Source organism: Gymnoscopelus microlampas (assembly GCF_963454915.1).
Source record: "Gymnoscopelus microlampas genome assembly, chromosome: 23".
Classification (NCBI taxonomy): domain Eukaryota; kingdom Metazoa; phylum Chordata; class Actinopteri; order Myctophiformes; family Myctophidae; genus Gymnoscopelus; species Gymnoscopelus microlampas.
Window position 1 is genome coordinate 10,023,635 of NC_139960.1, and position 12,785 is coordinate 10,036,419.

The 12,785-nt window shown below is 42.7% G+C and overlaps 1 protein-coding gene across 1 annotated transcript; it reads left to right on the plus strand.

The window, feature by feature from the left end:
- The first annotated feature begins 511 nt into the window (after positions 1–511).
- On the plus strand, positions 512–6,160 carry LOC311039971 (uncharacterized protein). The gene is made up of 8 exons (XM_084050009.1): positions 512–584; positions 882–923; positions 1,592–1,676; positions 2,595–2,689; positions 3,328–3,399; positions 3,661–3,732; positions 5,049–5,120; positions 5,764–6,160. The coding sequence occupies exons 5-8, from the start codon at positions 3,393–3,395 to the stop codon at positions 5,940–5,942; spliced, it is 330 nt and encodes a 109-aa protein (XP_083906135.1). The 5' UTR covers positions 512–584; positions 882–923; positions 1,592–1,676; positions 2,595–2,689; positions 3,328–3,392; the 3' UTR covers positions 5,943–6,160.
- Positions 6,161–12,785: the final 6,625 nt, after the last annotated feature.

A 12,785-nucleotide genomic window follows, 5' to 3' on the forward strand; every position in this document is an offset into this window, starting at 1 on the left:
TATAAAGTTTTCAAATAATTGTAGTGGAGTAAAAGTACATTATTTGTCTCTAAGTTGTAGTGGAGTAGAAGTAAAAGTATTGAGAATGGGAAATACTCCAGTAAAAAAAAAATACCTAAAAATGTTACTTTAGTACAGTGAGTAAATACACTTATTAACTTTACACCACTGTGATCTACAAGCTCACAACACATCGCTTTGTGACGCGTTGTGAGCTTGTAGATCTGCTATTTCCAAAGGATTTTATACACATGATAACTTGTAAAATGGGACATTGTGCATAATGAGTACTTTTACTTTGAGTACTGAAGTATATTTTGATGCCAAAAAATGAAAACCCTCCAACTCTATTCCCATTGCCTGAGAGACAAGAGCCTGCGGTGATTGGTCGTGATGGTTTCCCTGACAACCGATAAAACCTGCGCTCATTGGTCGTCCCTCAGAACACACCCCCGTGTCCTGTGCTCTCATTGGTTGCATGACTCCAGCGCATGGGTAAACCAGCTCAGCTGGTCTAATCAGCAGCAGCTGTGACTGAGATTGTCTTTGGGAGACGTCGACAGAACACAGAACAGCAAAAAGAGGTATGTTTATGCATTTATAATTATTTAGATCACGTCTGAACATTAATGGTTGAGAAATAACGTTGTGACTCAACATATGCTGCACATAATGTAAGATTCTGTTGGTTAATTAGCCTGTAGTGTAACAGGTATTTCCTTGTAAACACAAACCGTTTGTTTGGACGTTTTAAAAGACAACATGCTATTAAAACAAAAGTATCTTGCCTTTTGTATATAGAATACATAGGTGTGTGGCCTTTTCTACTGTTTATCATGAAGTTGCCTCAATAATCTATATTTATTTTACTTATATTGCAGGGCTTTGTAGGCCAGGGGGGACTTTTAATAAGCAAGTCAAAGGTAAGGTTCCATTGGTACACTCTTGAGTTACTGACACGTAAGGGTCCATTTGGTTCCATTTGTACACTGAGTGTACACATGTAACCAAATGGACCCTGACAGGTCTGTAACTGACAGTATACATGGAACCAAATGGACCCTTACAGATCTGTAAGAGTTACAGACCTGTACGGGTCCATTTGGTTCCATTTGTACACTCACAGTTACAGATATGTAAGGGTCCATTTGGTTACATGTGTACACAGTTACAGATATGTAAGGGTCCATTTGGTTACATGTGTACACTCACAGTTACAGATATGTAAGGGTCCATTTGGTTCAATTGGTACTCTCAGAGTTAAAGGCCTGTAAGGGTCCATTTGGAATCTTGAGGGTCCCTGCTGAACCCCACCTGAGAACCACTGTACATTTAATGTGTTGGTTCTTAAAGTGGGTTTCTAGAGATGGTTCCTCCAGGTGTAAATACACTTCTCTTGTGGGGTTCCTTGGCGCACAACCTTTTCAAATCTGAAGCCAAATACAATTGACATGGAAATCTTTGAGAACCACTGATATGATATAGCTACTTATAACTTATTTTAAGGTGAATTGTAATATGACAACTGTAAACAAAATTAGAGTTTGAATATACTGTATTGTTAGTTAATCAAACATTTCTTTCCTTGCAGGGCTGTGATTGTCATTGGTTGTATGACTCCAGCGCATGGGAGAAGTTCATTACTGTCTGATCAGCAGCTGTTATTTTCACAGCAAGTAAGTTCAATCTGGTTGATTCTGTTGCATCTCTGCGCTATCTTTTTCCTTGGTGTGCTAATAATCGTTCAAACAAGGCATATATATCATCAAAGACGTATTTGACTATCTGTCAGGACTTATCTAACTTGACTGCGTGACTCATTTACGCTGCACCGCACACACACCGCGTTTAGATGCGAGTGAGCAACAGGCATGCTGTCACTGAAATATGGACCGTGGTGACAAACGCTCTAAAGTGTGGCTTCACTAAAGCCTTAGATCAAGACTATCGTATATGTATTTTATCAAATCTGACTTTTACTTTCGTATCTACGAGAGTCTTAGTGACCACACCCCCAGTTTGCCCTGAAATGTCACCGGTAAAACCTGGAGCTGTATGTCTCCAAACATGTAGAAATGCAAAACATAAGGTGCTTGCCCCAAATGTTAAGTAGGTGTCCAGAGTATTTGTGCAATGTATTAGTTCATATTTTTCAATAAAGAAGTGCTTTAATCCCATCTGTGGCCGAACGCCATTCCCCCCCCCTCGTTTACTTCCTATTTACATGTAAATTGTGTAATTCCGGCTTTCACTAGATGCGCCACGTCACTACCGCCGATCTACAAGCTCACTGCCTTTTTAAAAAGGAGGAAAAAAATTAAAACGTGCAGCTCACTGTATAATCCACAAATGAATCGACTGTTGGAATAAAGGCGAGGATGTTACTCTATTCATTAAATGTCTTAAATTGACTAAGGCTTAAAAGAATAAAGTTACTTTATTCTTGTGTAAATATGTAGATGCATTGTTGTTTTTTAAAATGTATCTTCTCTCTCTTCCCCTTGCTCCATCTTCTTCCCTTTCTTTATGGAAATACACCCACTGTTTTACACCTGCAAACCTGTGATGTGATAAAGCTTTTCTCATTCTCATAGGTGTTGAACCAAATCTGCTGCCATTAGCTGATACCCAATCCCTAGAAAACCTGGAGGAGCGGCTACAAAATAGCCCCGACCTCAAAATCCAACTGGTAAGAATTTCAGTTCTACTCGGGGAAGACACACACACAAAACCCTTTTTGTTTGTTGTTTAATGCTAACCCTTATCTTAAATTGGCTTCTAACAACTTTGCTGGGACATACAATATAGAATTGAGAAGCTAATTTAGTCAATCATGAAGGAACACTGCTATTCTATAGCTACTGCTATTTTTTAAAGAATTGTGCAGTAAGTGATTTTGTTTATTAAAAGATAAACATATCTATATTCGGATGGCAATAATTACTATGAAGTGTTCAGTAACAGGGGTCTCCCTGTCTCCAGGTGTTTAGTAAACAGAACATGCATGTTATGGTCAGATACCAATGTTATCCAATCAGAGATGACTCATACAGGATAAACAAGTGAAATTGGAAATGATGACACAAAGAAGTGAGCAGTAGCAGTACTCCAAGTCTTTCGGGTGACTGAACTCATTTCGGCTGCTTGTACCTGTGACCTTATGCTTTTGGTCATGACCCACACTTCAGCACAGAGCACATCATCCTTAGTTCCAAATTCTTGTTCTAAACAAAATTGATTTATTTTCCCTTACTGTTTTATTTACCGTTGCACTGAGAATTAAGACACATTACTAAAGAAACATTCTCATGATTGCTTTGATTTCAGGTCTCCAGCGTCAGGTGGAGGTGGGGGCAGAAGAGGCCGAGACAGGGGGTTCTCAAACAGCTCCAATGCAGAGTGAGTCTTGTCTAGAAAGATGGTGTGTTTACATTGATACAGTTCATTCTGGAATAGGGGTCTTGTCTGGCCATTAATAACTGAGCTTAAATTATCTTAAATTCCAAGTTCTTCTTCTAAACAATATGGATTTGTTTTTTCTTTTTTTTTCCCTCCAGTTTTCCTTACTGCATTTTATTTTATTTATTTATTTTTTTACCGTTGCACCGAGAATCAAGCCCCATGACTAAAGAAACATTCTGATGTTTGCTTTGATTTCAGGTCTCCAGCGTCAGGTGGAGGTGGGGGCAGAAGAGACCGAGACAGGGGGTTCTCAAACAGCTCCAATGCAGAGTGAGTCTTGTCTAGAAAGATGGGGTGTTTACGTACAGTCAGTCCGGAAAGTATTCAGAATGCTTCACTTTTCCTACATTTTCTTATGTTACAGCCCTATTGAAAAAAGTATTTTTGAATATGTTTCCACAAGTTTGGCTCACATATTTTTGGGTAGTTTTGACCATTCCTTTTTGCAGAACAGCTGCAATATATGCCAGCTTATGTTCAGCTAAACAAAGTAACGTTTTAATTCAAATATCAACTTTAACGATCGGACCAACATCTAGGCTAAACATGTCACGTTTGATCTCTTCGCAGAGCATCAGTAGAATAATGATAAGTGGCTGAGCTCATCAGTATTAGTGTTGGGTCGATAGTCAAACTAGGCTATAGATTTTAAGATATAATGTCAAATGATTGAATAAATCTAAGATAGTCTAATTGATACTGTACAGTATCAGCGGCGCTATAGACAAATTGTTTCAAACAGGCTGTTTTAGAAACAATTTTACATCAAGTTGTGCAGATGTGAAGGCGAAATATATTGAACTTGCAACGAAAATGAGAAAATCAGATTGATCAGAATAAGAGGAATTAGAGGGGTGTGTTCTAAAATAATAGCCTACTCTACACTGAAGGTATGATAATGACTGCGCGTGCATGAGGACTCCAGTCTTTGAGCTCATGACAAAACACAAAGGTTGCATTCGTTCACAAAATAATGTTTGATACGAGCTGTCCAGAAGGCTCTCATCCACTGCAATGTATTCACTGAACTTCTGGTAGATGTTATGCCACCGAAAGTGTCATGGCGCATCTCTATGGACGCAACCACGTGATGTATGACACTTCCTTATGAGATTTTCCTTGACGGCTACAAGGAAGTAACACGGAAGTATCCATTATTGTTTTACAATGGGCGGCGACACTACAGGCCAATCAAAGCCTTGTTTTTCCAGGGACTTCTGGGGTTGTTTCTTCAGTGCACTCAGGGCATGGTGCTGCAGCACATCAAGCGCACCGTAGATTCTGTCATGTGACGGGAAAGACCCGCGGTGATTGGCCAGTTTCTCCAAGAAACAAAAATGCCGACCATGTATGCTAATTACTGAGAATGTCCATCGGCCATTGCCGGATGAGGCATCTAGGTATTTATATCTATGCTTGTACCTGTGACCTTGTGCTTTTGGTCATGACCACATCTCATCTTTAGTTCCAAATTCTTGTTCTAAACAAAATGGATTTATTTTTCCTTACTGCGGTTTTATTTACCGTTGCACTGATAATTAAGACACATTACTGAAGAAACATTCTCATGATTGCTTTGATTTCAGGGCTTCAGCGTCAGGTGGAGGTGGGGGCAGAAGAGACAGAGACAGGCGCATGTGAAGGAGCTCCAATGCAGAGTGAGTCTTGTCTAGAAAGACATGGTGTGTTTACGTAGATACAGTTAGTTCTGGGATGGGGTCACGGCTCCAGACGTAACTTTTTCACTGGTGCCACTTAACTTTTCAGTAGGTAGCACCACCAAAAATTACTTACCCCCCCCCCCCATATAGCCTACAGTATGTAGGAATTATGTTTTAATATACTACTTAAGATGTCTGCCAATATTGATAATATGGTGTACCATCACTAGCTTAAGTTTTTAAGTGCTTTATTTATAAAGCACATACAAAGTTCTTTTCACATAGAAAAATAAATACTCCTGGGAAGAGGAAGAGGAAGAAATCGTTATTTACCCAGGGTTTGGACTAAGTTGCAGTAACTTATTTCTTGCCAGACCCTGCAGGATTGTTAATCACCCGGTGATTTTCATACCTAGTGTCGTGTTGGGGAGTCGAACTGGGAACCTCTCGGTAACAAGCCTGACCCTCTTAACCACTAGGTCACCGCATCCCTTGGGTATACAAGCCTAAATAATAAATTTACTTTGATGCTGCGTTTTCCCCCCTCTTTTCTTACACAGGTTTTTATTTATTTACTATTTTACCAATAATTAAGCCACTTGACTAAAGAACAACATTCTTATGTTTGCTTTGATTTCAGGACTCGGATCTCATCAGTTCTGTTCTGACAATGGCCAGAACAGCATCTACAACAGCCTCGTGGAGGAGGTCTGCCATCTCTGCGTGAACCTTGGTTCTGAGGGAGGTGCGAGCTACGTGGATGAGGGTCTCCTGGTACAGTTCTTTGTGACTCACAGTTGTCACATCGGAAATGTATAATGGACATGATGAGATTTGTTGACTCGGAACGTCAAATTCTGTGAGTTAAATTTTGGCGAGGGAGGACCGTCACTTCAGCAAAAAAGCACTACTTTTTTTTTCAGTTTACAGTTTCTTGTTAACTGCATTGTTCACATATTCCAAATGTTGACTGCATTGTTCATACACGCATTTGCCTCACATGGTTTGCAGTTTAATAATAAAAAAGCAGAAAACTTTATGCTTGTTTTTATTTTATCTTAGTCAATTATAGCCTGTGTATGGCATTTAGTATGGCTTGATTAAAGGAGAGAGCCTGACTAAAGCACAACCCCCCCTAAATAAGACCTTTGTCACACCCCATCTTAACTTCTACAGTTGACTTTTTTCATAGGTGCTCCTGTTTCCATAGTGGAAACACTGTTCTGGCTCATCACTGGGTCAGCACAGTGTGGCCCTTTACAGCTGGCCCATGCACGGTTCATGTATGTCTGAGCTTCTGGCAAACCGATCTGGCGCCAGACCAGGGGGTATAGACCATTGCTCCGAGCGAGCCATGACAAACTGCATGATCCGGGCCATAACTTTGCCAGCTTTGGGCCAGAACATTATGTCCACAGCTGGCCCTGTCCTGGCAAATGTATGGGCCAGTTGTGGGCACAGTGTTCTGGCCCTATGCTGGTGACCCATATCTGGGCCAATTATGGACACATTGTTCTGGGCTAGTTCTGGCCAACCATGCCTAGGCCAAGTATGGACACAGTGCTCTGGCCCTGTGCTGGCCAACCATGTCTGGGCCAGCTGTGGAAACACTATTCAGGCCCTGTGCTGGTGACCCATGTCTGGGCCAGCTGTGGAAACACTGTTCAGGCCCTGTTCTGGCGACCCATGTTTGGGCCAGCAGTGGAAACACTGTTCTGGCTCATCACTGGGTCAGCACAGTGTGGCCCTTTACAGCTGGCCCATGCACGGTTCATGTATGTCTGAGCTTCTGGCAAACCGATCTGGCGCCAGACCAGGGGGTATAGACCATTGCTCCGAGTGGGCCATGACAAAGAGCATGATCCGGGCCATAACTTTGCCAGGTCTTTTTTGCTATGTTCTGGCTCATCACTGGGTCAGCACAGTGTGGCCCTTTACAGCTGGCCCATATACGGTTCATGTATGTCTGAGCTTCTGGCAAACCGATCTGGCGCCAGACCAGGGGGTATAGACCATTGCTCCGAGTGGGCCATGACAAACAGCATGATCCGGGCCATAACTTTGCCAGGTCTTTTTTGCTATGTGGGCGGTTCTCAACCTTTTTCTGGATCACGGCCCGCACTTGACCATCTCGGAAAGTATTCACAGCCCACCCATCAGACCACTTGTTAAGTGGTCAGATGGGTGGGCCGTGCACATTTTCGGAGCATGTTCATTTTAATGATCAATCAATCGATTGTGTACCGGCTTGGATCACAATCCAGTAATGTAACGTAGTTCCTATTTATCAGTGTCACAATTCATTTTTCTTTATGAAACAATTAAATGTTTCATGACGTTCAGTTTTACCACACATTAAAAGTCTTTGTCATGGTCCTTCAAACGTGCATAGAAAGTTTTAACAAAAAAATCCACTCCATTGATCCATGGCAGGTGTTTTTCTCTCACATTTCTAAAGCCTTTTCAACAGCAATGAAAAAATAAATCTTTGCCTGCGGGTGTCGCTGTTGAGGGATTTTGCCTGTCAATCATCGCCTCTGCCCCCCCCCCCCCCCCCCCCCCCCCCCCAAAGGAAAGGATAGGGGAGGGGAGGGGTGAGGAGGAGAGTGGGCGGGATTAATCGGCTGTGACCTCACTGCCGAAGGGCCAATCTCAGATTACTTCAGCCTAATTATTCAGAAAACCCCAGACCACAGAAAATCCACTGAATGTTCAAAGTTCAGATTTTTTGGGTGTAATTGAGGTCATAAACCCCCCAAAAAAACATAAAAAATAAAAAAAAAGTGAAAATGAATGTCATAGAACCTTTAATGAATCATTAAATATTTTGCGTTTGCCAATTATTTGGGGGCCCACTTCCAATGTCCTCTCTCCGGAACCGCTGCCCTAGACCCCACGATGGTGGACACTGGACCGGCACTTTACCCCGACTTGTATCACACCAATGTCTTAGGCTACTGTATCAATCACACTCCTCAATAGACTCCTTCCTGACGGTAGGCAGCGGGGTAGAAAGTTTTGAGGGGGTGCTAAGGTGGTGATCTTGTGCACCGGGTATGTTGGCTGGGGTGATATATTGTGGTTATATACAGTATTATGCTGGAGGGTAGGCATAAATGACTGTGATGTTTTTGTTGTATTGCATTGCATTGCATGAAATATATGCACAGAAAAATATGCATGAAATGCAGCTGGTCCATGTCTCCAAGACAGATTTATCTCCTCAGACAAAATAAAGTAACCTTGAACTGTTGTCCATGCATTGTCACTCCCTTAGTCAGCTGTCCAAGCACCTGGATCTATAGTCATGCGCGCGCGCGCGCGCACACACACACACACACACACACACACACACACACACACACACACACACACACACACACACACACACACACACACACACACACACACACACACACACACACACACACACACACACACACAGAAAAGCATGCACACCCCTTACTAACATGGGCGAGAGAGTGCAACAAAAGCAAAAACGTGATAAGGTGAACATCTGTCCATGGCCCAGAGTGAAAACAGGGGAGAGAGAGTGTTTATCAGGCCTGTTCTGTTCGGAACGGTGTTTAGTTTCTACAGAATGAATATTCATCCACGGCTGCACGATGACGTCCAAAGTACGTGTGGTTGCTGTGACATATAGGACAGATGGAGGTTGACGCAGGCAGCAGGCAGAACCAGGGGCTGCCATTTGGGGTCCCAGGGGATGCCATTTGGTTCTCAAACTATTTCATGTCAAGGACCCCCATATGAACACGTATTTGTGCCAGCAACCCACAGAGGAGAACATTTGTGTGACAATCTATTTTTTTTTTTAATAGCAAGCTATATACAAGCTTGTGGCACAAAGTGACACACTGTGAGCTTGTACATCTGCTATTTTTGAATAGCCAACGTATACAATCTGGATCTAGTGGTTAAAATGACCAAGAACTGAATTTTCTGTTTAAATGTTAATGCTAGGGCAGAGGTTCTCAAAGTGGGGTCCGGGGACCCCTAGGGATCCTTGCAACCGTACGTTCATGTTCCTGTTTCCCTATTTTGGGTATGTCGTCATAGGAGAACAATTTTATTTTCCTTTGTTTCCAAATGGTGAAAATAATGGATCTACAAGCTCAAGATGTGACGCGTTCTGATCTTTTAGATCCAGTATTTTTGCTATATTTGTTTTGCCACCCCCTAGTTTGTTTGTTTTTTCGTGAAATGATGCCTCTGGGTTAGAATGGCAAGAGTGCAAACGACTGAAACTCAATGCTGACCAAGACAGAAGCTGTACAGTGCAAGACAGAGACAGCTAAAGAGATTGACACGGGAGAGTTCAGAGGGAGAGAGAGATGAGAGAGATGAGAGAGAGAGAGAGGGAGAGAGACAGAGACAGAGACAGAGACAGAGAGAGAGAGAGAGAGAGAGAGAGAGAGAGAGAGAGAGAGAGAGGGGGGGGAGAGAGAAAGAGAGACAGAGAAACAAAGACAGACAGAAACACACAGAGAGAGAAAGAGAGAAAGAGAGAGAGAGAGAGAGAGGGGGGGGGGAGAGAAAGAGAGACAGAGAAACAAAGACAGAGAGAGACAGAAACACACAGAGAGAGAGAGAGAGAGAGAGAGGTATAAATTGGAGGTCATGGCTCGTTGGTCTGTCTGAGTCAGAGACCACAACGTGAGCACTGGAGTTGGAGGTTGGAAATTATGCAGGCGTACACACACACACACACACACACACGCACACGCACATGCACATGCACATTCAATAATCCCAGACAATAAGTCCTCACCTTGCTGACGAGGAGCAGAGACACACAGACCCCGTCAGACAGGAAAGACTGAGTCACAGGTGTGGATTCAAGGACCCTCTATTTCTCTGCCTGCCTGCCTGCCTGCCTGCCTGCCTGCCTGTCTGTCTGCCTGTCTGTCTGTCTGTCTGTCTGTCTGTCTGCCTGTCTGTCTTTGTATCTATCTATCTCTTCCACCAGATGTGACGTCCTCAAGTTAGTCACGTCAAGGCCTGCTTGATCTTCTTTTAGACTTGAATAATTCTATGTCAACGCTGTCGGACAGAAACCTTGTATCTCCATATTTCATCGTTTTATGTGTGTTTGTTTAGTCTTCAGAAATGAATGCCCTATTTTATACTTTGCTGTATGACAGCCATAGCACACAAGTAGCAAAAATAGCAGCTCTACAGTATAAGCTCACAATGACGATTATGAACATTTTAAGAACAGTTTCCCTTGTGATAACATGCCCGAAATATTCCACCATTGAAAAGCATTAACAGGAGTTAACTAGGCCTGGGGAGGGGGAGATGTTGAGATGTTGAGGCTTGGATGTCAGTGTGTCAGGGTCCCCGGATGTTAAGTTAGTGACAGGCTCGGGCAACCCCAGATACGACCCAAAACAGAGGAAACAAGGATTAAATTACTCCAAAAAAAAAACCATAACTTACAATACACCTATAACCCATTGAGACCTGGAACGCATCTGTGTCACTTTTTGATTTGAGCTCAAAAGCATTATTTTACACTTTGGCTATTCAAAAATAGCAGATCTACAAGCTCATAGCGCGGCACCGAGTGCCGCGCTATGAGCTTGTAGATCTATTTTTGAAAAATCTAGAAAATGTGCGCAAATTAATGTATTTATATTCTTTTAAAGCGAACATTTTTAACTAAAATCTTTGCTTCTGGGGGGTCCCTGGAACAAAATATTTTGAGAATGGGGGTCGGCGGCCAAATACATATCATTTTGGGGGTTATCGACATGAAAAGGTTTGAGAACCACCGATATGGAAACATAGGTTTTTCAGAAAACGGTTAGGATTTAGAAGACATTAGTAAGAATCGGCCTCAGGTCAGACAAACAACTTTTGTATGAGTTTACAGAAATGATAGGAAGTATGATGATCTATCAATCTATCCTCAATGCCCTCAATACCCTCATATGCCTAAAAAAAAGTGACTGACACCCACAGCCACAATGCTAGAGGGAGCGACAACAACGACCTGGTACCACCCACCAGTGTTGATTTTGACAGCAAATTTTGATTCAGTTTTAGTCACATTCTTTTGAATCAAATTCCATTTAGTTTTAGTCATATTTAGTCATCTGAAATGTTTTACTGTTAGTCTAGTTTTAGTCGACTAAATATCATAAGATTATAGTCGACTAAATCTACAGTTGATTTAGTCGACAGAAATGTATCTTGGCGGTGCCTTGATGCTTGGGTATCGTTGTCTGCGTGATACAGCTCAGGCGTGGGATGTCAAACGAACACACACACACACACACACACACACACACACACACACACACACACACACACACACACACACACACACACACACACACACACACACACACACACACACACACACACACACACACACACACACACACACACAACCTTGCAGCTATTATTGTCATCCAGATGACACAGTGCACTCTGTGTTGACGCACACAGACTTTCATCCTTACTCCTCCTGGCTTTCCACCCCTTCCTTTCAGCGGTGGACAAAGTACTCTGATTGTTTTTACTCAAGTATTTTACTAGAGTAAAAGTACAAACGTATTTGGCATCGAAACAGTACCATAACGTAAAAAGTGCTCATTATGCATAATGGTCTATTTCAGTCGGTTCTCAACCATATTTTGATGCCAATACCTTTGTACTTTTACTCAAGTAAAACATTTGAATGGCAGACTTTTACGTGTAACAGAGTACATTTCCTTAAGTAAAGAATGTGAGTACTTCATCCACCACTGAGAGAGAGAGAGAGAGACAGACAGACAGACAGACAGACAGACAGACAGACAGACAGACAGACAGAAGGACAGTCCTCAGCTCCTGAATAGTGAATGATGCTGCAGCAGCAGCAGCAGATAAACGCACAGCGTCTATTTTTAGATGTCATGAGCAACGAACGCAACGAGTTCATGACTCATTAAAACCTAAGCGAGGGAGGCTGTCACGCACGCACGCACGCACGCACGCACGCACGCACGCACGCACGCACGCACGCACGCACGCACGCACACACTTTTGTATTACCATACTTAAAGTTGTACTAGGTAACTTTTAAAAAAAAACTAAAGTTAAATTGTATATCTCTTGTGAGTGGCAAATGTTTCACAACACCCACTCCATGAATTTCACCCCCGAAAGCCTTTTACAAACTATTTTCTATTCAAACGGTGGCGGGGGTGTCCTTCCCGCGAAAATGACGTCATCCGGCCAGAAAACAGAAACGGAAATGCACCGGTTTCCTGTTTGGCCAGGAACTACCGCGCTATTAACAAAAAGGAATCTCACGCTGTTTTTAAGACATTATAGGATTTGAAGATGGATAAACAACAGCAAAAGAAAACTATAAACCTATTACCCCAACCCGTAAACTATAACCTCTAAATGCCTAACCCTAACCCCAACTATGTCTCTTTTGAGGACCAGCAAAATTGTCCTCACAATGTCAATTTCTCAAATTCTGCTATGCTTGTGGGGACATTGGCCCTCACAAGTATATCGGAGTAGGCCAACACACACACACACACACGCGCGCGCACACGCACGCACGCACGCACGCACGCACGCACGCACACACACACACACACACACACACACACACACACACACACACACACACACACA

What these genes read in the sequence shown, in the direction of transcription:
- LOC311039971 (XM_084050009.1), top strand. An exon ending in TCAAACAGCTCCAATGCAGA is followed by an intron (nt 3,733 to 5,048) that starts GTGAGTCTTGTC and finishes CTTTGATTTCAG; the next exon opens with GGCTTCAGCGTCAGGTGGAG. An exon ending in TGAAGGAGCTCCAATGCAGA is followed by an intron (nt 5,121 to 5,763) that starts GTGAGTCTTGTC and finishes CTTTGATTTCAG; the next exon opens with GACTCGGATCTCATCAGTTC.